This window comes from Gambusia affinis, linkage group LG18 (genome assembly GCF_019740435.1).
Source record: "Gambusia affinis linkage group LG18, SWU_Gaff_1.0, whole genome shotgun sequence".
Lineage (NCBI taxonomy): Eukaryota > Metazoa > Chordata > Actinopteri > Cyprinodontiformes > Poeciliidae > Gambusia > Gambusia affinis.
In genome coordinates, this window is record NC_057885.1 from 16380890 (window position 1) to 16403746 (window position 22857).

Below are 22857 nucleotides of genomic sequence, written 5' to 3' on the forward strand. Positions count from 1 at the left end.
ACCTTTTTATTGCATTCTCACCCTTTGGATAAAATAAATTTCACCAAACTGTGTCCGACTTTCCAGTCTACCTAATCATTATATATCACCAAAAGCGAGGCATAATAGTGAATAGTGTTGTATAGTAAATACTGACGCTTATCCCCTAAGAGAATATTTGACTGCAATTAATGCATAGCCTATTGAAAAACAATATATTATACAAACATGCCAGTTAATATTCAAAGATTTTTGAATACATATGGGTTTTTTTTCTTTTCTTTTTTAGCACTCTTTGGGGCTCTAAGTACCACCCATCCCCTTTTAGGCAGCTGAAGGATACAGCGTCTTATCTCAGTAGCAACATTATAAAAGTAGCAATTAACAGAGTATAACATATGCATTCTGGCAGATATGCATGTTTCATGAGTATATTTTGGTAATTTCATAACATTTTTTAGGAAATTATTTTGGGTGCTATGCTACTGTCTAACAGCCAAGTAGAGAATAAGCACGTTTCCATTAATGCTGAACTAATTTTGATGTATTTAAACACAAATTGAAAAAGGTCACAGTTGCTTCAATATGCATATGTCGGGCTTTTATCTGACAGCCGAACAGACAAGAATGATAGAAGGTTGAATGAGGGGATAGACAGATGGATAGACGGACAAATGGATGGATGCGATACTGTATAAAGCCTTAACGGCCCCCCGAGTTGCATGCTTCCCCTGTCAAGTCGCATAAAACCTCAACCACTTAGCACCAGGCAGGTTAAACTCTGTTAGAGGGACGCAGACATGCAATGTTTACACACTGTCTGTGTGACAGTAATGGCCTGGTGCCGAATAATAAATCACATGTCACTGACCTTATTGATTCTCGCCTTCTGTGCTTTTTTGTTTCACTCCACAGCTATTTCTTGTTACCTAACAGGAAACATGAAGGTCGAAAGCATCAACCTGCTTTATGTCATTTTACCAGTCAGTACTCTGATGTTTGGGAGCGTCTATACTTTCCTTTTGCATTCTAGTGGAATACTTTTTGGCTAAACTGATGGATCTTGTATTTTTAATTTTCGTAGATCATGCTGCACGTTGCACAGGTTTTTCTCATTGTCATCATATGTCTGAGCAGAGGAATCTTAATTCAATCCAATCACATATACCATATTTCCCGGACTATAGACCGCACATTACTATGCATCTACAAAGTAAAAAAAAAATGGAAACGTACATATATAAACTGCACCGGGCGCTCTCGATTTATTAATAAATCTGCTGGATTTATCAAGGACGCAATCCTGCGTCTCCAACGCCGAACCATGGATTCGTTCAGTATGCAGCGATTCTATTTTCCTCCTGTACTACCAGATAGCCCTCAACGTAAAAGCTGCATCATATGAACTTCTTCGTGTTGTTTGCATGACTAGGGGGTATGCGTTTGAAGAAATGTCTCCGCCGTGCCTGCTGCTAGCATGTGTTCTAAATGAAAATTAGCGCTTACTTCTTTGATTTCCAATTTCGATTTCCAATGATTCACTTCCTGCTAAAGAGCCCCCTGGTGGTTGAAGAAAAGTCCACAGAAAAGCCGCATGGGCTGTAAGCCGAATGATTCAAAGCCTGGGGGAAAAGTAGCGCCTTATAGTCCGAAAAATACAATACATTCAAATTGATTGCAGTTTTCAAACAATGGAAAATTTGAATTGAATAATTTGAATAATTGGGTTAATTATTCAAATTGTCCTTTTACCTAGGAAACTCAGCAGATTGCATCATGCTCAGATTGCAGCGTTCACTCCTCCTAGACGAGCACACAGCAGCATTGGACAGTCACTTGATGTTACAGCAATTTCTCATAATGAGCATGCGTGTGGCAACGGAGGAGAGAAAAGACTCTCCTTTAACATCAACCTCCAGCAGAATGTGGCTCAGTATGAGCAGCCATTTGCCACGACCAACTTGGGGTTTGAAAAGACACTCCATTCACAGAAAAACTAATGAAAACAATGATCTTGGAGTACTTTCTATGTTAAAGAAAAGTTTTAAAGGCTTCAGTCTTAAAGCAACACTAGAGGACTCACAGTATTTGTGAGGGTTAGGGACCATAATCTTCCGCGAATAACTTGAATCTGCGCATACTTGAGACACTCTCTAAAAATGCTTGTACGTCCCTGTTCAGAAACACGCATTAATACTCAAAGTAGAAACTGTCTTAACACTACAGAAGCTAATATCTACAGTCTTTCTTATCTTAGTTCATGGAGGTACAGCCACTCAGAAGCCAAAGTAAATTAATTGGGCTCTTTTATTGGCTGTTCTGCAAACGCCAGTTAATTGCTCAGGTAGTATTGCACCTTGGTGTTTCTGCTTTCCAACCTGCATTTTCTTTCAAATATGTTAGATGTGCTTTAAGCAAAAAAAATCCTCCATCCATCCATCCATCCATCTACCTGCTGGTCAGGGGTACCTATCTTCAGTGACCATGGATGGGTGAACAGAATAATCTGATACATACTATAAATACTATTGAAAAGCTCCTTTGTTTCAGTTACTAAATTCACTCTGTGAGACAAATTAAAGAGATTAATTGCAAAACACAAACTGAAGTTTCCAAACCTCAATTTCTCCTAATTGTGATGATTTTCCGCTTGCAGTTAGTGAAAACAGAACACTTAAGCTGATAATATTACATCAGATCAGCACAAACTAAATTTAATACAGAAATGTCAGCGTAATATATGAAAGTATGTTTAATATCTTACCATCATACTTAATGGCTTCTATTTTCAAAAGGTACTGTGAATCTGACAAATGAGCCTCGTCGATTCACATATTCTAATTTAATGAATATGACTATATGCAATATGCTATTGCATCTTTAGCAAGCGGTATATAATACAAACAAACCAGGTGACACAAACGGGCTTTCACACGTCCCCTTTCATCTTTTTAATGATGTTTCTCTGTAGAAGCATGTCTAATCAGGACACATCAGCATCAAAAAGTCCCCCACAAGCTGTTTCAAATTAGATCTGTCAATACTTTTGCCTATCAAATGAGATCAGATCCAAGCTGTCAGCTATTTTGCAACAATGGGCCCACTGTGCACAGACAAGCCTCTCCTCTACCAAACATTACAGGCTTGTCCTGACCTGGCTGCATTTGCTGCATAAAAGTGATGACTAGTCATTGGTCATGTACGCTGCACCAGGGGAGAACGGAGGGGGCTGTGGGGTAGTGGGCTGACGGGGCGATGGTGGCAGTTCTTTTGATTCGTCTATAATCTGTGGTGTGGCAAAAGCAACAGAAATTTCCATGCTGGCCCTGCCCTCCCCCTACCCGGCCCACCCTAACTTTGGCCCGGCAGCTAAATCCGAGCCTTTGTGCCCCACATAGTTGTGTGGATTTGTCAGCATTGAGGTACAAGCAGTGGGACGTAAATAGGGTGGCAATAATGAATCAAGTTCTTTCCAATGAACAGGATAGTTGGAATCAATTAAACCAGAACACTGTTCTGTCAAAAAAGTGATTTATATCAAAAGGCCTTTTTGGGGAAATAAATATTTGAACAACAAATCCTAGATAAACTTCAGTGCCATGAAAACGTTTTTGTCACATTTTGTCATATTACAGTCTCAAACCTCCAAGCATTTTATTGAGATTCTATGTGACATGTCAACACGAAATAGTGCACAATTATTAAATGAAAGCAATAAAGTTTAATGGTTTACAAAGTCTAAAAAAATTGGGAAGGTACATTACTGCATTACAGTTGTACGTCTCTACTCGTATGTCTCCATTACCTTTGCAGAGAGTTTTGTCTATTTTCCTGTTGCAAAATAAGACAGATTCAGGCTAATTGGATGGAAAGCATCTGCAAACATTCATTTTCAACTTTTGCCACAGATTCTTAACAGGAATAAAGCCTGGGCTTTGACTAGGCCATTCTAACACATTAATATGTTTTGACCAAAATGGTAAACCTTCACCCTAGTCTCAGGCCTCTGTGATCTCTAATGCTCGCAAATACTGGGGGTCCAATTTAACACAAAAAAAAATTTTATGAATAAATCTTGTATTTTACCGCAAGATGCCCAGCTGACATTTGGTGATCTTACAGCAGCCATTCCATGTGATGGGCTTATATGCATCTCTGCAGAGCACGGCGGGGCTATTTGCACCTTTTCAAATGCCCAAATTGAAAGGACCTTACTACAGAAATGGAGTTTCCATATGTTGATTGTTATCTGTCATGGAGAAGTCTCATCTAAAGTGGAATAGCACTGATGCAGGATATTTGCTGCATTATGAGGTTAATCTATAAGTCAACAGCAACACAGATGGGCCGACCTGCACGGCTGCAGGGATGAGTTTTTAACAGAGAGGGAGGGAAGAAGCTCAAAGTCTGTGTCCATGTGTTTGCCCCTCTGTCCGTCTGGGACAGGAAGGATGGAGAAAAGAGTATAAGCGTGGGCAAAAACCCAAACAAGAGCAGGAGGAGGAGGAGGGGGTGGCAAAGAAGTACAAAAAAATGTTTCGTGAGATGATGACATTGGCAAGGCAAAAGTGGAGCTGTAATCCTATTTTAATCGCAGTGGATTTATTAAACAGGAGCAGCAGGTTTAAATCTCAGCAGATTACACAGGAGGCCCAAGGAGATATGTGTGTATGTGTGTATGGAGGGGTGGGACGGGGGGAGCGGAGGGGTCCTGGGTTGGAGAGGTTTGTGTAATCAAGTGGACTTTAGGTGAAATGGCTTTTCTTTGAAGAAAATAAGAAAAAAAGCATAAATCTGGAATTCAGTGAGATGGCTTAAATAAAAACTTGCAACCGTCATGAATTTATTGATATGACTTTGGATTAACAGCAGGAATTAAAACTGAGGCGTACCCTTTAAGAATAATTACTTCTTGAGAAAATACGGCCGCCTGCAGATGTTACAAATTGTTTTTGCTTGAACCTCTGTTTGTCTTGGCTGACAGCTTCTTTGGTGTCTTTGCAAAAGACCTTGAATCTCATGGAGAACAGTTGATGCCTGATCCCTATGCAACTGCAGTTAATCACAGCATCAGTGATCGCTTTACCCTTCTGAGATCAATGGAGATAAAAAAAAAAGATTTATTTGTGTGAACCCATGTTAGTAATACAATAAATATGAATAGTTAGGATTTTTTTTCTGAGAAAACCATGCCATGCATTTGTATTCAGTCCCTTCCAAAGGGACTGAATATAAAGTCAGTTCTCAAAGTATAGTTGTTACTTTGACAACTACAAGACCAAGATGAAAAATGCACCTGGGGTGACAGGCAAGATTAAATCAGAGTAGTAGTAGTTTACAAAGACTTTGCCAAGAGGATCTGAAGACAAATGCATTCCATAATGTTCAGATAATTTTGGGGTGTAAAAAATTGTGTAAGGTAGTGCAACACAATTGAAAACAAAGTCAAGGCTATTAGGAGTTCTGGCTACATTTAGTATTGGAGAACCCAGTTTCACGTTATCAGTTTTCTCTTGTCAAGATCCCCGTTTTAAAATCAGTCCAACTGAAACCCACTGAGAGATGTCTTAACTCGCAAAATGTAACTGGAGAAGAAGGGAATGTGTAATGGAAAAATATTTCTGTGATGATGTACATGTGCTCACTTGGAAAAAAGCTTCAAGGTTCACTGAAAGCGTTAATGACCAAAAATCAAAAATGTAAACTGAGTCAAAGTAAAGAATCTATATCTTTTATAACAATTTTATTTTATTTTATTAAAATTATATTTTAAAAAATGTACCAGTAGTTTGATTATTCTTAATTATGTCTTCTGTTGTTGAATTTTTACAACATTAAGTGCAACAAATATATATATATTCAATATTTCTAAATCTTTTCATATAAACATACTATAGCCTATTGTATATAAAGTTGAACTCAAGGTAATATGTCCAGCAAGCCTTTTAAATGTGAAACCTTTCTATCAAAGAGGTACACGTTTATTTCAAGTTAATAAATGTGTGTCTTTACTACGAAGTTTGCATCAGCATCTGGACACTAACAAGGCATGAAAAATATCCTATTCACAAAACTATTCTGTCGGCTCTCTACTTCCATCTACTGGCAGGTGTCCCGATTTTATGTTGCAAAAATAAATTGCAGCACTTTCTATCTGCTGTGTCTGTACTTTACTGGCACCGCAGATCTGAAAACGCAAATTTGACAATAAGGGCTATTTTTACATGAGATCCTCATATCCTGTATCAATGCGAATAAAATAACGTTTCGGCTTAAAGTCAGCCAATGACTAAGAGTCATTATTACAAAAATTCATCACAGAATATTGTAAATAAAACAGACCAGTTTGCAGGTAACACATATTTTTAACCTTGTTGTAGGAGAAGGATTTTATAGTAATAATGTTTCAAGGCTTCGTAAAGCAAATAAAAACTCGCTTCAAGTAGCAATTTTCCTATAAAAGCTATTAGCCCAAAAATAGTAAACAAACTCACCAGCAGGGGGCAGAAACTTTAACCTTAAACATCCGCCTAACTCCTTCCTCTTCCGGTTACGGCGAAAGCAGGTATGGCGGCTCTTGTTTTCTTCTGCATGATTACAATTTTGTAATCGACTGTAATCCTCATGTTTAGAAGATAATTGAATCAATTTTAAGATATTGTTTGATTTATAGTACGCTTTTATACTTGGGGAAGTGAGGATTTTATAAGTCAGATGGCATTACGAAGATGTTTTCTTCTGTGCCGGGATAAGGCCGCTGTGTGGGGCTAAATAGAGTAACCGGGTAGTGGAGTAATAATAAAATCAACGAGTATTAGTGTCAAAAGCACCACAGTATTCATGACCCGAATTTAAAACATGACAAGAGAGTTTAAAGCTGGTCATATATTGAGTAATGCCAACGTGAATGAACATTACGACCACTTTCTCATTCAAATAAAATTTGTCTTGCAGCTTCAACATGGTGCAACGCCTCACTTACCGCCGCAGGTTGTCCTACAACACTGCTTCTAACAAGACCAGACTGTAAGTGAAAGTTTTCTACCATGCTTGTACACCCGCAACTTAATAGAGTCCGTATAGTAATGAAGCTTCTTGTTGGTCTGTAGGTCCCGGACTCCTGGTAACCGTATTGTCTACCTGTACACCAAGAAGGTTGGCAAAGCCCCCAAGTCAGCATGTGGCATCTGCCCTGGAAGGCTGCGTGGAGTAAGTACATCTGTTGAGATTCATTGTAGTAATTAATGGATAAGGAGGGGAGAGTATATCTTTCCCACTATAGACATTCATCACTTAGAGTTAGTATACTGATAGCTGGAACAGCATTAGAACAAAATTATTCCTTTCAAGTCTACTTAAACATTACAATCTGTGGATGTAAAGATGTTCGGGTAGTATATCAATAATGAATATATTTATTACAGCTCTCAATAGCACAGATATTTTCAAAATAGCCAAAAAAAGTATTATAAGCCAAAACTTTCCCACCAAGAGTCAAGTTTTCTACATATTATCATTATTAATATTGGATGGGAGTATAGTGGTATGGTTATTTATGCTGAGAGTTTTTGGTTCAACCCTGTCAGTTGGGTACACATGTATAACAAGCAAATACAAAGCTGCCGGAAACGTGGATAAATACAGAACTAAGTCTATCACCCAACTTTAAAAATCAACACTAAAACTAAACTATCTCTAATTACCGCTGTGTGGGAACGTTAGCGCTTCTAATTAATCTACAATGTCGATGGCGAAAGTAACATGGACCAAACTCAAGTCTTTCTCATTTATCAACAGTGACTGGGAACAATCACTGTTGAAACATACATTAGCTTTACACTAAGCTTAATTAATTTCAGGCTCTATTACTCACCTGAAACAGCTTAAAGATGTAAACATCAGATACTGGAGGAAAAATCTGTTACATCCAAGTGGATACCTGCAACATTCAATCAGTTAAAACTGCACATCCGATGGTGGGAGTTTTTTTCCAAAAGCAACATTCAACAGCAGTTTTCATACAAGGTTTCCTAAATGTTAAATCATCTCAAACATGATTTATTGTTTGATATTTTACTGTAAAATACTGACTCGGTCTTATTAAAAAAAAAAAAAAAACCCTTTAACATCAACATTGACCTTTCTCTTGTGATTACATTGTTTAACCTCACCTTGCATCAAACCTTAAAACTCTTTTAAGTGTACTGATAACCAAAGTAAACAAAAATGTTATAAGCTGATAAATATATTTAACATGCTATTTGAAACTTCAGGGTGTTTATATATATATGTGTGTGTGTGTGTGTGTATAGTTTTTTTTAAAGACTTTCTGCAGAATGTTGTCCTCATTCTGCAGCATTCTGTATGCTGTTTACCATACAGCAACATGGTAAAATGTTGCTGTATTAACATTTTACCAGAATGGCAGTTTATTTGTAAAAGCCAGTATTAACTATGAGGAACTTTATTCTGATAGTAGATAAAAACAGTTTTATTTTATTCTCATGCAGAATTGCTGGAACTTAGTATTGATTTTATGCTGGTGATCGTTTTATACATTCATGCATCAGTTTGCATACCACATTATAATTTACAAAAAGATACTAAAGTGATCATTGAATTTCACCTTTGGGTGCTGTTATTTCTGGAGGGCACAGTAGTTTTACTTTGTCCTTTAAAAAATTGTGAAACCCATAAGAAACCTTCTAAGGGTTTACTAATTATTTTAATGGCCAAAAACAATTTGCTTCATTTGAGTTTGATGAAGTTTCAAATGGACTCTAGTGAGCAAAAACTAGATCATCCTGTTATTGCTTCACAGTTGAAAACCAGTATTTGTTGCATATTCTTATTCAAGCAGTATGGAAGAGCAACATGAATTTCTGTGTATACTAAGTAATATTATAGTCTTATAATAAATGTCTTTATTATAAGACTTTTAAGTCTTTGGCAGATTTTTTGCATGAAAATGTAAAACACGCATTACAAACTTATCATTTTAATTATAAGGCCACAATGTTAAATTTTATTTTATGAACTACAACAGAAGTTGTCAACAGGTACTATTTAAACTTGTGATGAAATTGTCTCCATCTCTGGAACAGACTCAACAATGACTCCTTTTACAACATAAACTCAAAATGTTATGTTGGTTTTAGAGTTTGTATCGTATGCATTTGTAAGTTTTTATATTTTTCTGCATTGTTTTCTTCTAGTGATTGTCTTTGCACTTGTTTTGGGTTTCAAATACGGTAAACAGTCTTAAAGTGAAATGCCAAACAAATGGCATGAACATCTATAATATTTTTAGGTTAAAAAAAGCTAATCTTTAGTTGATATCATATATAGTCTTAAAAAGCTCTGTAAGAATGTAGATTAGCTTTTAATTTATCATGTGTTTTTGTTGGTGTGGAGAACTAAAATTAGACTGGGCTTTGTACTATAAATGTTTCACACCCAGCTGTTGGGAGAAAAACAAAGCTAGTGCTGTTTTGTGTAGTTGGACCTAATTAAACAGGTTGTTGCAGGTGTATTTCAAGTCTGTGGTGAATATGTAACAGTATTGATTTGGTTTATGTTCTTATGCTAAGTATTTCTGTGATTTGTTATTTTTAGATTTTGAAAATAAAAATCACCCTATGCTTGATGTTTGTTACAGATTCGTGCTGTTAGACCTCAGGTTCTGATGAGGCTTTCCAAGACCAAGAAGCATGTTAGCAGGGCTTACGGTGGATCCATGTGTGCAAAGTGTGTACGTGACAGGTAAGAAAAGCCTTTATTTTAATTTTAGGTCTTTATTTGCTGAAAATTTAGGCTTAAGCCCACGTTACACCTAATTCTATTAAAAACTGTCAATGATGATGAAAGATTTTCAGTACTGTTTCTCCGCTTTTTAAAAAAAAATGTTTTATTTAATGGACAAATTATTTTTATGCTGCCATTTAATAATCTAATCCTTGTTTTTGTGTTTTTAATGAGTAATGTATTCAAACTTCTCTTTTGGTGGGATTCACAGGATCAAGCGTGCTTTCTTGATTGAGGAGCAGAAGATCGTTGTCAAGGTGCTCAAGGCACAAGCACAGAGCCAGAAATCGAAGTAAATTCTGTATTTGTTTTGCCACAATAAAAAAAAATGACAAACAAATCTGTTTGAAGTTGTGGGTTGTTCTGTCTGTGTTATATTTCAGCTAAGACTAAAAATCCTCTGAGCAAATGGACAGCCAAAACATATCGACTGATGAAATATCCTTCAATTAAATTTTCTTTCAACTTGTGTGGAAAAATTGTAAAATGACCAAGTTAATTTTTTTGTAAGGTTGATCAGGTCTGAAATCATAATCCACTATGAAAAAATTCTGGTCCAAGTTCATTTGCAAAACTTAAAGTCACCTACAGTTACCTTACCTACAGTTTGAAGTGCTGAAAATATGGAAGAAATGTCTAAATAACATGGATGGGCTATAAGAATAACCTTCAAATACTATTTACTTTGTGACTTAAGTTGTAAACATTGCAAATTGGTGCAATGTTGAATCAAAGTGGCAATTTTTTTTTCTGTAAGATTGAGGCCTCCCTTATTTTTATCTCTATGTAGGATTGTATTATAAATATTGATCACAATTTTACTTTGTGGTTTTTAGTGTACTATATTATATTTTATAAAATACCAGGTGCAAGTTAATAGTGCCCTCCAGTGGGCTCAATATTACACTTGTTTCCATGAAAACAATTCAGATGGGGGTGAAAAATGCATCCAAATGTGTATAATTTGTTCCCCCATTTATTTTGATGAACAAAATAAAGAAATATTGTGATTAATACAAAAAGATTTGTTTACTTTAAAGCTGTCATGTAAATTAAAAAGCACAAAAAGTTATAAAATAATTTTACTTTTAACACCATGAACAGAAAATTATATTCTATTTGAATTTTTTTTTATCTACTGTGAAGATGAAACTAGAAATGGTAATTGCAATAGTACAAATGTTTGATACAAAATATTGTTAAAAGTAATTCAGATGAGCAAAATGCTGTAGAGACCCCTTTTGAGTATTTTAAGGGTTTCTCCACAACATGAGTCATTGCATGTCTTTTTATGCAAGATGAGTTGTATGCAGTTTAACCACTTATTTTAGCAGAGTTATATGTGGATATTTTACTACATTTGCTGTAATTAAAAATATTGTACTTATAACTTTCGGAGTTTTCAAGCCCTGTACTGTTCCGACACTGCGATTCTCTTCAGTCTTGATGTTAGTGGTAACGGACTGTTGAACCGTTTTTATATGGGAAGAATACAAATGTAATTGGAGTATTCTTAAAGGGATAAATACGTTGTAAATTTTGCAGAACTAAAAACTGATTTCGTACTGTTTCTTTAAGTAACGTAGAAAGGAGGTTATTATGATATTCTGTTAATCAACGTTTTTCTTTTTCTATTTGAAAAAGTGATTTTTATTACTGAAGCCACAAGACAGAAAGAAAATGAAGCACATGTACTTCCGGGACACGTCAACTAAGTCAGTGCGCAGACGTACCTGAGCCTGGGCTGAAAGCAGCGCTGCTGGAGAGAAGGAAGCTACTTTTTTTGTTCCATCATGGAGACTTTATACAGTTTTCCGTTTGCTGTGCTCGAGTGTCCGAATATAAAACTGAAGAAACCGTCATGGCTGCACATGCCGTCGGCTATGACAGTGTATGCGATCGTCATTGTGTCCTACTTTCTCATCACAGGAGGTAACTATAGCTAACAACAAGCTAAGAGACTACTAGCCTGTCTTCATTAACACAGTATATCAAAGCAACTTTAATTCTCATAGTTCTGTTTTATTTGCAATAAGATGTGCCTTTGTTGTACTTGTAGTCACTAAAGCGGGTTAACCTTCCAGTTAAACCAATAAGAGCTTTTTTGTTATTTTTTTTGTGCGACAAACAAGCTAGCTTGTACATTTTATTCATACTGACCAATAGAACATACCAACGGAAGGGAAATTTATATGTGAAAGACTCGGACTTATTACAATAAATATTTCGATTAATATTGATGTTTAAACCCCAGGAATTCAGTCTGTAAGAAAAATTTTATCAGAAGAAATGGCAAATAGAAGAGTTTCACAACATGCTGAAAAGCTTTAATATGTATTGGACAACATGCACTTTGTTGGGGCTCCTTTATCATTAATTATTCCATGGAGTTGATCATCCTGGTATACCTGTGACTGGTTAAGGAAGCTGGTATTGCTTTAGGAGCCGCCCATGTCCTGGAGCGATCTGAGTGCTGTGTGTTTATAAAATACCAGCTAAATATCTTTAACAGTGAACTTTGACAGTCTGCTTAACAATTAGTTAGTCAGCAGTCTTCTCAATGATTTCTGTATCAAAAACACATTTTTATTAGTTCTAGGTGTTATTAAAATTTTTGTCAAAACCTTCTGAGATAGGTATTCAAACACTATTACATACTAATTATACATGCATTTTGTTTATAAGTGTGCTTTTCTTTAATCTGCATCCATTTGTCCAACCTACAGGTATTATCTATGACGTTATTGTAGAACCTCCAAGTGTGGGTTCAATGACAGATGAGCATGGACACCAGCGACCAGTTGCCTTTCTGGCATACAGGTATCACCAATTTTCAGTACTTAAACACAGAGAAAAAAATATTACATATTCTCACAGCTTATTTTGACTCCTTGCTTTTCCAGAGTTAATGGACAGTACATTATGGAAGGACTGGCCTCCAGTTTCCTCTTCACCATGGGAGGCCTGGGCTTTATTATCCTGGACCGCTCCAATGCTCCTAACATTCCCAAACTGAATCGTTTCCTGCTGCTTTTCATCGGCTTTGTCAGTGTCCTCCTCAGCTTCTTCATGGCCAGAGTTTTCATGCGCATGAAGCTGCCGTAAGTTGAAGCTCAATATTTGATTTGATTGTAAATTACCATTGGCATAGGGTAAAAATTAAAGCATTTAAAAATTTGTGTTATCTTTTCAGAGGATACCTCATGGGCTAAGAACATGGACGGCAGAAATTTACCAAACGGAATCATAGAATCAGTTATAAATAAAGGTGACACTTATCCAAATCTTAACCTATCAAGACTGAAAGCACCGACTTTGCTCAAGAAATGCAACCAGACCAACACCCTCACCAAAACAAAACCTTTAAAACCAGGGCCTCTAGCAGACCTCTTTATTAGGCTTTGTGTAAATGTTACTGCCTGTTCACATTTGTTTAAGAAAAACTGTGTAAAGGAAGTTGTCTATGAGATACAGCCACCAATTTCAATACAGAATTAGAACTGTTTGCGTTACTTTGTTGAGTGTCTGAAAGTGTTTGTCAGAATTTGTATTAAAATCCTTGAAGAAGATCATAAAATTGAAAGTTTCTGTTTTTGTATATGGTTAAATCTTAATTTACTCAGATCGTCACACTTGTTTATATTTTTATAATTGACCTTGGGGTCATAGCTGTCTTCCCTTCCAATATTTAAGTTATTTTTTATAGAGCCTTAAAGATCAATTTTTAAATTTTTACAATCATCACAGCCCAGTTTTGATCAGAAACTAATTTTGTGATGTTTCAGATTGACCTACCTTTATAGCACGAGATGGAATTATGACGGCTGTCAAAAGAGAAAAAATGTTTTGATCTTTAAGATGTCTCTAAATTTAAGAGAAAATAAGTAACAGGATTATTTCCAGGTGGGTCATTAACCTCTCATTAAATTAAACTCAAAACTGGTGTATTAAAGGAAATACAGTTCATTAGTGCAATTATAGACTTAAAATGTTGAAATGCATCTTTTGAGTAGCCCTTTTCATTACATCCAAGTGTACTGTCACATTTCCTCCACAAGGTGGGGGTGGTGTACACTTGACTGTTCAGTTTTCTCTGAAAGGCCAGTTTCATTTGCGACTGCTGGGAAAAAATGAAAAATATAAATATCCTTTGGTAACTTTAACACCAGGCTTAGTATAACAAGTCTTTGAACAAATTTACTACTCCAAAGCAGTTATGGCTTCAAACAAAATGTAGGATTTTCTTTGTGACTCTTCTATAAGAACGTGACATAAAATAACTACTTCTGAGTTAGCAGGTTTATTTTTCCATGTGGTAGGAAAGTAAACATTGGATTTACAGCTTCCAAAATAATGTCTACCATGAAAGTAACATTATGTATCAGTAGATCTGTCACTAGTAATTCCTCTGTATGTTTACTTAACCTTTTAATGGCACAATCAATCGTCTGGAACCAATCTGAATCGTTTTTCAAAACTTATGTGTAAATTTTATGGAGGTACTTTTAGAATCCTTGGCAGTGATTTACAATTTCTTAACTTGTATCAACTAATTCAGACTTCCATATTCTATACCCCAGAGTGTGTATCATCTATTGTTAACATATAAGGAAATATTTTTGATTAAACTTGTTAATGTCAATCTCACCTGACTATAGATTTCCAGAATTCTTCATGTTTCTTTCATGTACTTTGGCAAAGTCAAAAGGGGGTTAGTTGCACTTTTAACAGCCAGGAAAAATTTACATACTTATCAGAAAATAAGTATTTGGCACACCTTTTTGTACAGTAAATATATTTCTAGCAGGGCTATTGAAAATTTACATTAGATAAAGCAAACAACCCATCCATGCAGAGAAATTGAGTCCGTAAAATATGTTGATAAGTGTTAAAAACAAAAAGTTAATTAAAGATTTGAAATTCATCAGTACTTAAAAACCAACCCTGTTTCCTGTCATGTAACATGAGCTAATTTAGTACTAATTGATGGCCTGTAAAAAGGATTTCTATTACCAAAAGAAGCAAGATGAGTAAAAGTGCTGTCTCAGAATCTTTACAAGGTTACTCCAGGCTACCTATTGCACATTTGAATATTGTTCTTTCTTTTTTTTTAGATGAGTCAAATCTTGTCCAATTCTTGGTAAATAATTGAAGATTTGTCAAACAGTGTCCCTGTTTGGTGGAGATTCAGTACCACAGAGAAACAGAGCTGGTACACATTAAGAAAACAGAACACTAGGTTTAAAAATTTCCTTTTTAATTCAAATGTCAAATTAAATATTATTTTATATGACGGAATATAACAGTGTTCACTGGTTCATACAAATATTTCATATGTTCATAAAGAGGAATGAGGTGTTTTGTTGCCAAAGTACCACATAGTATTTTTACATACACAGATATGATTTATAGGATTAGACATTTAAAATATTAGATGACATGATAGTTTTGTAATAACCTTAAAGTCTTCTTTTTATACCAACAAGATATTCTGATTCGAACACCTGAGAAAGTGCTGCAACTTCATTTGTGTAAAAATAATCTTGAGGCATCTTTATGTTTTCATCCGTTTCCTTTGTTTGGTTTGTTCTTGGACTCCTTCACTGCTGTAATTTAACCCACCGTGCCCATTTTCATCTGTTGACAGCTTGTGAAGAAATGAAGCACAAATCAAAGTAATTAAAGCCTGACTCATCGGGTAAAAAACTTGGCAGAGTTGGTAGGACTTGACACACAGCTTACCTTTCTCCTCCTTTCATTTTCTGTATTTGCGGAATTGTTTGCCTTCAAGCCTAATGCTTCCTCCAGCTCTGGAATGAAGGAAGTAGCAACATGATACCTCCGAACACATTCACAGAACATCTGCAGCTGGTAAACACATACCTTTCAGAATGGGGTCGATCTTTTCCACCACCAGGTCAACATCCTCCGTGGTGAAGCACAGTGGAGGCTTGAATTTCAGCACATTACGATGAGGTCCATCAGCGCTTAAAAGGATGTGCTGCTCCTTTAATCTGGAAATATTCAGTATTTAGCTCTCTGTGGTTATTTACACAGGCATACAGTATTTGATAGCATTATATCTTTAGTGTGATCATCTGCTTAGTTTTCTTCCTGGTTCAGCTGTCACTGAACTAAAATAAACTCCACATCTTACTGAGCACTGCTGCTCAGCTTGCTAAAAGAAGGGCCCAGTACTTAACTATTGCTTACAATTGTAAGCAAGAGAAATGTAAAGAAGACCCAGACTGGTGTTGAAGCTAAAGGAGAACCATCTACCACCACTCTTCTAAAGGTAATGCCATTTTAAAATCTAATCACGTGTGTTAAGCAGGTTCTGCCTTAGTTAATTACTATGTCAGCTGGTTATGTTTGTTTTACTCTAAAGACATCTGTGGTTACAATCCAGTAGCTTGCCATTATCAGTGTGTGAATGTGACTGATTTCATGAAAAGCGTCTTTGAGTGTACGTGCAATAAAAATTTACATACTGTGCAGTAAGCATGGAATTGGCACCATTTAATCTTCCCCCCAAAATCTGCGAAAAAATCATTGAATGCCAGCTTTATGTCCTTTTAATCATGATCAATAGTGTATATATAGCTGTTAGTTGTGGTTTTTGGATTTTACAATCTGAACATTCAGTTTATCTGCCTTGAAGGCAAAGTTAACTGGTAGCAATCAACAACTTCTGCCTATCCTCTTTTATCTGTTAATACTTATCTTCTAGTTCTCCTCACTTTCTGCAAATAAAATGTTCACACTTTTCATGTAGATTCTGTGTCATATGTCTGTTTTTGACCTCAGAAAAACAAGACTGAAACCTTAAGTCTTACTTATAAATGACCTCCTGGGCTTCGGCGGTAGCTGGAGTGAGCTTTACTCTGTCCTTCACCAGCTCCACCCCAACAAACAGGCCTCGCCCCCTGCAGAGAGTGACGCTTTCGTTTAGCCTGAAGCCATTGCTGAAAATCGCTAAAGTTCTATTATTACATACATTCTTGTATGATGTCTTACACGCTATTAAAAATACAAAGTAATCGAGAACATGTTTGATTTTCTACCTAATTGTAATAAATCAACTTTCCTTTGGAGCCTCTGATGTCTTATGAAGAAAAGTGGTACAAAGTGTGAGTAGCTATGAGAAATGTCATTTAAGAGCTCTTTAGTCTCATGCTAATTTGAACAATCTTAATTAATTTGCAAAAATTAAAAAATATATATTTAAAAGGTGTTATAAAGAACTGGAATTCCCCAGTTCACTTAATTCTACTTCAAGAAAAGCGAGAATTTACATGATAGATTTACTTGTGAAGCTACTGATTATTTAGCGTTTTGCAGACGGGCTTTGCCTCACCTAATGTCTCCAATCAGCGGATGCTTCTCCTTTTGTTTTTCCAGCACATTAATGAGGTACTGGCCAACACGCAGTGCGTTTCGCTGCAGATCCTCCTTCTCAATCACGTCCAGGACGGCCAGACCAATGGCGCAAGACACAGGGTTACCGCCAAACTAAAAGTATTAATACATCCTAATGAAAATAGGTTTTACATATTCATTTAAGTATTTTCAATGAGTTTTTTGCAACATAATTTTATGCTGTAAAACAGAGCCAAAAAAGCTTACATGAGTTGCTTTAATTTTCCCTTTATTCTTAAAATAAGCTCTTACTGTGTTGAAGTACTCCATTCCAGATGACAAAAAGGCCTCGGCCACTTCCCTGGTTGTGACCACACATGACATGGGGTGGCCGTTGCCAATAGGCTTCCCCATTGTGACAATATCAGGCACAAAGTCGTCTCCCTGAAGCTGGAAGGCCCAGAACTGAGAGCCAACTCTGCCAAAACCCACCTGGACCTCGTCCGCGATAAAAACACCTCCTGCTTTGCGGACATGCCTGTAGAGGAGAAAAGTTTATTCCGACTTGGCCGAACATTCAGCAAATTGGGGCAGACTTGATATCAAAAACAGTTAGTGACACTATAGCTATCAGTGTAAACACAAACACTAACGCTGGATACATACTCAGCCACTTGCTGGAAGTAGCCCGCGGGGGGGATGACCTGCCCGCCACAACTCTGCAGCGATTCGGCAATAAAAGCAGCAATCTGCCCAAGAGAAAAAACATATCAGCTCCACATATCAGCAGCCAGCCTGATAAGCGGCAAATAGAACGGTTCCCGTCGTCTTTGACCCGTCCGCCTCCCTCTATCAAGTCTGCTGATTTGGTTTTCACTTGACTGGGCTCAATAAGATTGTGGCTGTTGTGTAATGTAGGGACTGGCTTCAATGTTACTCTAGGTCTTCAGATCTGATGTTAGTAAAGCTTTCGTGCTGTTTTGTCAAAAAAAAAAAAAAAAGCCGCCTGATATTTAATTAAATCAGAGGAAAACAAAGAAAGGATCAATATTTCTTGTGTGGCAAAATATTAGTCCAGAGTCAAACAAACCAAAGCATATTGAGATCATTTACTTCAAACGTTATACAATATATTAAGCACTCTATTAGTCTAAGCATACAAAAACATTAGACACGAACTATACCTTATGTCCTTTTTTATGGACTTTCTCTATTATGTCTTTGACTTCATCTGCATACGCTGTAGCTGCATCAGGGCGGTCTGCACGGTATTTACCTCTGTACACATCTGGGCTTGGAGCCTATGTGGAAAGAATACAATATATAGGGCTCTTACTTTTGTTTTCTGTGTTAATCCGCAAACTAACATATTTATTTAGATTTTATTCCTTGTTGTGGAAATACATATGTATATGCTGCTGGTGGCATTTACTGAACAGCATCCTCGCTTCAGTCTGGGAGTGTGTACCGAATTTAAATTGTATTTCTGTTACAGAATGTTACATCATTGTTTCGTTTTGAGGTTTAGAAGCTATGAAGATGGTTAGGTACTGTAATTTAGTTAAAATCATTCAAAGACCAAAGAAAGCTGTCAAAAATATTTCAATTCTATGAAAAAATTTGTTATTTATCCCAAAAGAAAATGAAACGTTCCTGTGATCCATAATAGAATAATCCAGGCACCCAAAACCAGAGGGAATAGACTGTCCAAAAGAGCAATCTTCAACCAAACAAATGTTATCAAACCAACTTTAGAAAAAGAGGGTGTTTTAATTTAGTTTAGGGTAAAAAGAGTTTTGGATACATTTTCTACTTTTCTCTGTCTTTTCCTTTCTTATCTCCACTCACGCGTATGCTGAAAACTCAGCAGCCTGTCAGACCGCAGCAGAGCAGAGCAAAGCTATGGGGTTTTAATAGCGTGCAGGCAGGCGGAAGGTGAGAGCAAAACCCCACTCACCACATGGACCAAGTGGCTCTGCTCAGCATCTGACAGCTGGTGGAACTTATAGGGACTAATGTCAATGAGTGACGACACATGGCCGTGGTACGCACTGCAGACAGAGTAAACACAATCCAGCGGATCACTTAGAGCTCTTGTGTCAAACTTCAGTGCTACGAATCAAAAATAAGAAGACGTGGCTGCTCTGTCACAACACACATCATGACTGAGACAAAGTGGCTCTTACTTTTCCAGTGTTATGATATCTTTGTTCCCCGTGTACTGCCATGCAAGTCGGAGGGCCAGGTCGTTGGCTTCAGAGCTGATGGGGCAAAGGGTTACATTAAGTTACTCAGTCACCACAAAACACACAGGTGAAGCTTCATGGACGTCATTCGCAGCGTGTTATTTCATCTCCCAATGCAAGGGCAGCTGAGGCGAACGCCCATTCATTCATTCTGACTGAATAAATGCAAAAAGAAATAAATAAATGTTAATTGACTCTTAGGGCCTTGAAAAGGGGTTTTAAACGATTCATACTTCCAAATCTCCAGATTAAAATTGCAGGTTATCTACCTCTATTAGTACATTTATAATACTGTGCAAAACTGTTTGTTCCTCTTAAAATTTCGATTTTTGTCAAATTATAACCAATTTATTTTACTGAGATTTTTTTGTGATAAACCAGTATGCAGTGGAAGAAAAATCATGCACGCTTTTCACATTTTATTTTACAAGTAAAGGTGTGAAATGTGTAGCATCCACTTGTATTCTATTGATTCTAACTGAGATAGGACAATTGCAAACCTCCTAAGACATGACCGTCCACGCAAACTGACAAAGAGAGCAAAAGTAGCCAAAAGGTTCCTGGAAGTTAGGAGGAGCTGCAAGTGACAAAGCAAGAAGTTCTGTTTGAAATTTTCTAGAAGTCACACAGCGAACGTGAAAGACTGTGCTCTGGTCAGATGAGGCCAAAGTTGTAACTTTTTGACTGACATGCCAATTGCTTTGTGTGGAGGAAAACTATTCTCAGAAACACATCTGCACATTGAAACACATCACACCTTTCAGAGTTTGCTTAGTAGAACCTGCTCTTCCACTTCATGCTCCATCACACAGAATCTTAATAAAAGCAGTGAAGATAGATGGATAGATTTAAACTTTATTAATCCCTGTAGGATTTTTTCTCTCAGAGAAATTGTAATTGTAATTTGTGGTTGCAGCATGAAAAAAGGAGCTTTTTTCCTTTCTCAAGTTCTTTGGTAGATAAATACATTTACATTTACTACCAGCTGTTAGAACAAAGTCTGTCAGCTCACACTACCAGCTCAGTTTTTTGCCTCTAAAGACCTCTAGAAGACCTCTTTCATGTCTATTTTATAACTCAGCATTGCAGATATGTCTTCAGTGCCGTATTGAGGGTTTACAGATCATTATCAAAAACATAATTACCTCCATCTAGATTATTCAGACAGTTAATGCTGCAGTACTGTAGAAAAGTGGTGTAAATAAGTAATCATGGTGACCTGGATCAGTTTGATAAATCAGACCTTTAAGAAGCGACTAATGCTGAGTGTGCGTCTTATCCTTGCTTTGTTCACGTCTACAATATAGTCAAACCAAGAGACCTTTGCACCATAAAATGTTATTAACTAAAGGTTTTCAAATGTATGTAACGTATACATCGGAGGAGAAAATGTAATTTTTTTTATATACATCAGTCTAAAAAACTTATGTATAAAAGTTTTTATACATAAAAACAAAACTTTTTATACCTAAAAAAGTTTTTTCTTTTTCATAACAACTAAAGTACATAACTTTTGTTTTCATAACAAAAGTTGTTTTCATAACTTTTGTTATGAAAGCAAAAGTTTTCATAGCTTTAATTGAGGTTTTCTTGAACCTTCTGAACAGGTCTGACCTGTCATGGGATCATGGCTGTGTTTCAGGTGTGGAAAATATATCTGGATATGTTTTACCCTGAGTTGACAAAGTAGCACACAGACAGCTTGTCTGGCAGGGTTGCTTGCAGCCTCTGGGCATAAAGTACCAGGTTGTCATGCAAGAACCGGGTGTTGGTGTTAAGTAATCCCATCTGCTCAGCTCCTGCCTTCACCACGTCCGGGTGACTGTGGCCCACTGGAGAAAAACAGGAGGTCTAAATCAAACTTAGACAGACAATCATCTCAAAATTAAACCAGATAAATGTGGCGAAAAAAAGAACAGAATTTACTAATAGATTGTTTTTTTTTTTGTTTGTATTACATATTGTAGTAATTTCCTGAAGTGGCACAATTGCCTAAAGATCCTTTCAGAATCTCAAGAAGTAGATTTTTTTTTTTTTTTTACATTTAAAAGTGTGTTTTATATTTTTATGCTTACCGTGAGCCACATTGTTGATGCAGTCTAAGTAGCGCTGTCCTTTTTCGTCATACATATACTGACCTTTGGCTTTTACAATCTTGATGGGATCATGGCTGAAGAAGATCTTACAAGATGGTCTGCAGAGGAAAAATAGAATTGTTGCAACATTACAGGTGAATCCCCTCTGATTCAGCACTTTAACATAAAACATATGCTAGCAAAAAGGTAACCACATAGTAGTAATGCCCTACACAAATAATTTAAAATGAAGTTTATAAGCAAATAACTTTAGAATGGCTGTATTATTTTTTGGCAGATATGATAATGATAATATTGTGATAGACAAACGTTTTCTTTTCTGTAAACATAATCAGACTTTCGTTTCTATAAGTTCTGCAGTCATATAAGAATGATATGCCTTACCCAATGTGCTTCTTCCTCAAGTCTATCGTCTTCTTTTTCTCCAGTCTGTCAAGCGACATCTTTATGTTATACCACAGAAAAACTGGTCGAGCACCATCTACTCCCGCCAGCATACACCTGGAAGGAGTTTTTAACGCGCGCGCACACGGGGAGGGCACGAGAACCGCTGCTCGCGTTATCAAAGTCTGACAAAGGTATGGAAAGCCAGAGAGGCCACGAAGACAACTATAGAGGGAAAATTAAAAATATATATATTTTTTTTAAATAGGGAAATTAAATTACCTCTTCACATTTTACGTACAAATGGTGTACAATCTATTTCTCTAGTGATATCTAGTGAACGCCTTGTTATGGGTCAGTGATCTTTGATTAACCTATCCACAGATTAGAATAGAACATGACTTAAAATTATTCATGGATTAAAATTTTGTAACCTTTCTTTTGTAACAAAAGAAAGGTTGCAAAACCTTTCTTTTGTAAAGGTTATCTAAAATATTAAAAAGAAAACACAGGTTTTTGAAACTTAAAATGTCTTGGTGCAGTGCTACTTGACACACTATCTGAGAACACCATTCATTTTCCTTAGGGCTGACTGGAAATAAGGAAGAATGTAAGAAATTACCCTCTGCAGTAGTGCTGAGATAGTTTCTATGTAAATATTAATGCATATGAATGTATTTGAACTGTTAAAACAGTCGTTATAAGTGGTTTTAGATGTGGTCTCAAATGTTTGTGGATTTGTAGGTGATTTCTGGCAGCTTTAACATACCCTAAAAATGCATTATAGTTTCAAGTTATGTAGCCTCAACTAAAATATCTGGTAGGGCAATAGCGATTTTTTAAAAATGACTGAATAAATAAAAGTGGACCATAAAGATAGAATGAATAAATTGATAGAAAAAGGCAATTTTGTTAGTAAATGTCCTAAAACACACACTGGCTCCTGACAATGTGTGCATTAGGATTTTTAATACAAAATAAACAAAAAT

The 22857-nt window shown here is 36.4% G+C and overlaps 3 protein-coding genes across 5 annotated transcripts; 2 read left to right on the top strand and 1 right to left on the bottom strand.

Annotated features, from left to right (window-relative positions):
* Positions 1 to 6490: 6490 nt before the first annotated feature.
* On the top strand, positions 6491 to 10123 carry rpl34 (ribosomal protein L34). The gene is made up of 5 exons (XM_044098181.1): positions 6491 to 6544; positions 6934 to 7005; positions 7089 to 7188; positions 9638 to 9741; positions 9995 to 10123. The coding sequence occupies exons 2-5, from the start codon at positions 6941 to 6943 to the stop codon at positions 10077 to 10079; spliced, it is 354 nt and encodes a 117-aa protein (XP_043954116.1). The 5' UTR covers positions 6491 to 6544; positions 6934 to 6940; the 3' UTR covers positions 10080 to 10123.
* Positions 10124 to 11460: 1337 nt separating this feature from the next.
* On the top strand, positions 11461 to 13355 carry ostc (oligosaccharyltransferase complex subunit). Its single transcript, XM_044098180.1, has 4 exons — positions 11461 to 11715; positions 12510 to 12603; positions 12687 to 12884; positions 12977 to 13355. Exons 1-4 carry the CDS (start codon positions 11577 to 11579, stop codon positions 12993 to 12995), a joined length of 450 nt encoding a protein of 149 aa, XP_043954115.1. The 5' UTR covers positions 11461 to 11576; the 3' UTR covers positions 12996 to 13355.
* Positions 13356 to 14954: 1599 nt separating this feature from the next.
* On the bottom strand, positions 14955 to 22026 carry etnppl (ethanolamine-phosphate phospho-lyase). Of its 3 annotated transcripts, XM_044098182.1 has the most exons (13): positions 21869 to 22026; positions 21464 to 21582; positions 21061 to 21220; positions 19329 to 19403; positions 19100 to 19193; positions 18327 to 18443; positions 17809 to 17891; positions 17455 to 17680; positions 17141 to 17295; positions 16620 to 16709; positions 15667 to 15797; positions 15526 to 15593; positions 14955 to 15430 (listed from the first exon to the last, which is right to left on the bottom strand). In XM_044098182.1, the coding sequence occupies exons 1-13, from the start codon at positions 21979 to 21981 to the stop codon at positions 15338 to 15340; spliced, it is 1524 nt and encodes a 507-aa protein (XP_043954117.1). In that variant the 5' UTR covers positions 21982 to 22026; the 3' UTR covers positions 14955 to 15337. The 3 variants fall into 3 exon arrangements, 2 of the variants coding, with proteins under 2 accessions (XP_043954117.1, XP_043954118.1); XR_006368847.1 differs by lacking the exon at positions 14955 to 15430 and having other exon boundaries at positions 15576 to 15593; positions 15667 to 16321; XM_044098183.1 differs by lacking the exons at positions 14955 to 15430; positions 15526 to 15593 and adding an exon at positions 16275 to 16321.
* Positions 22027 to 22857: the final 831 nt, after the last annotated feature.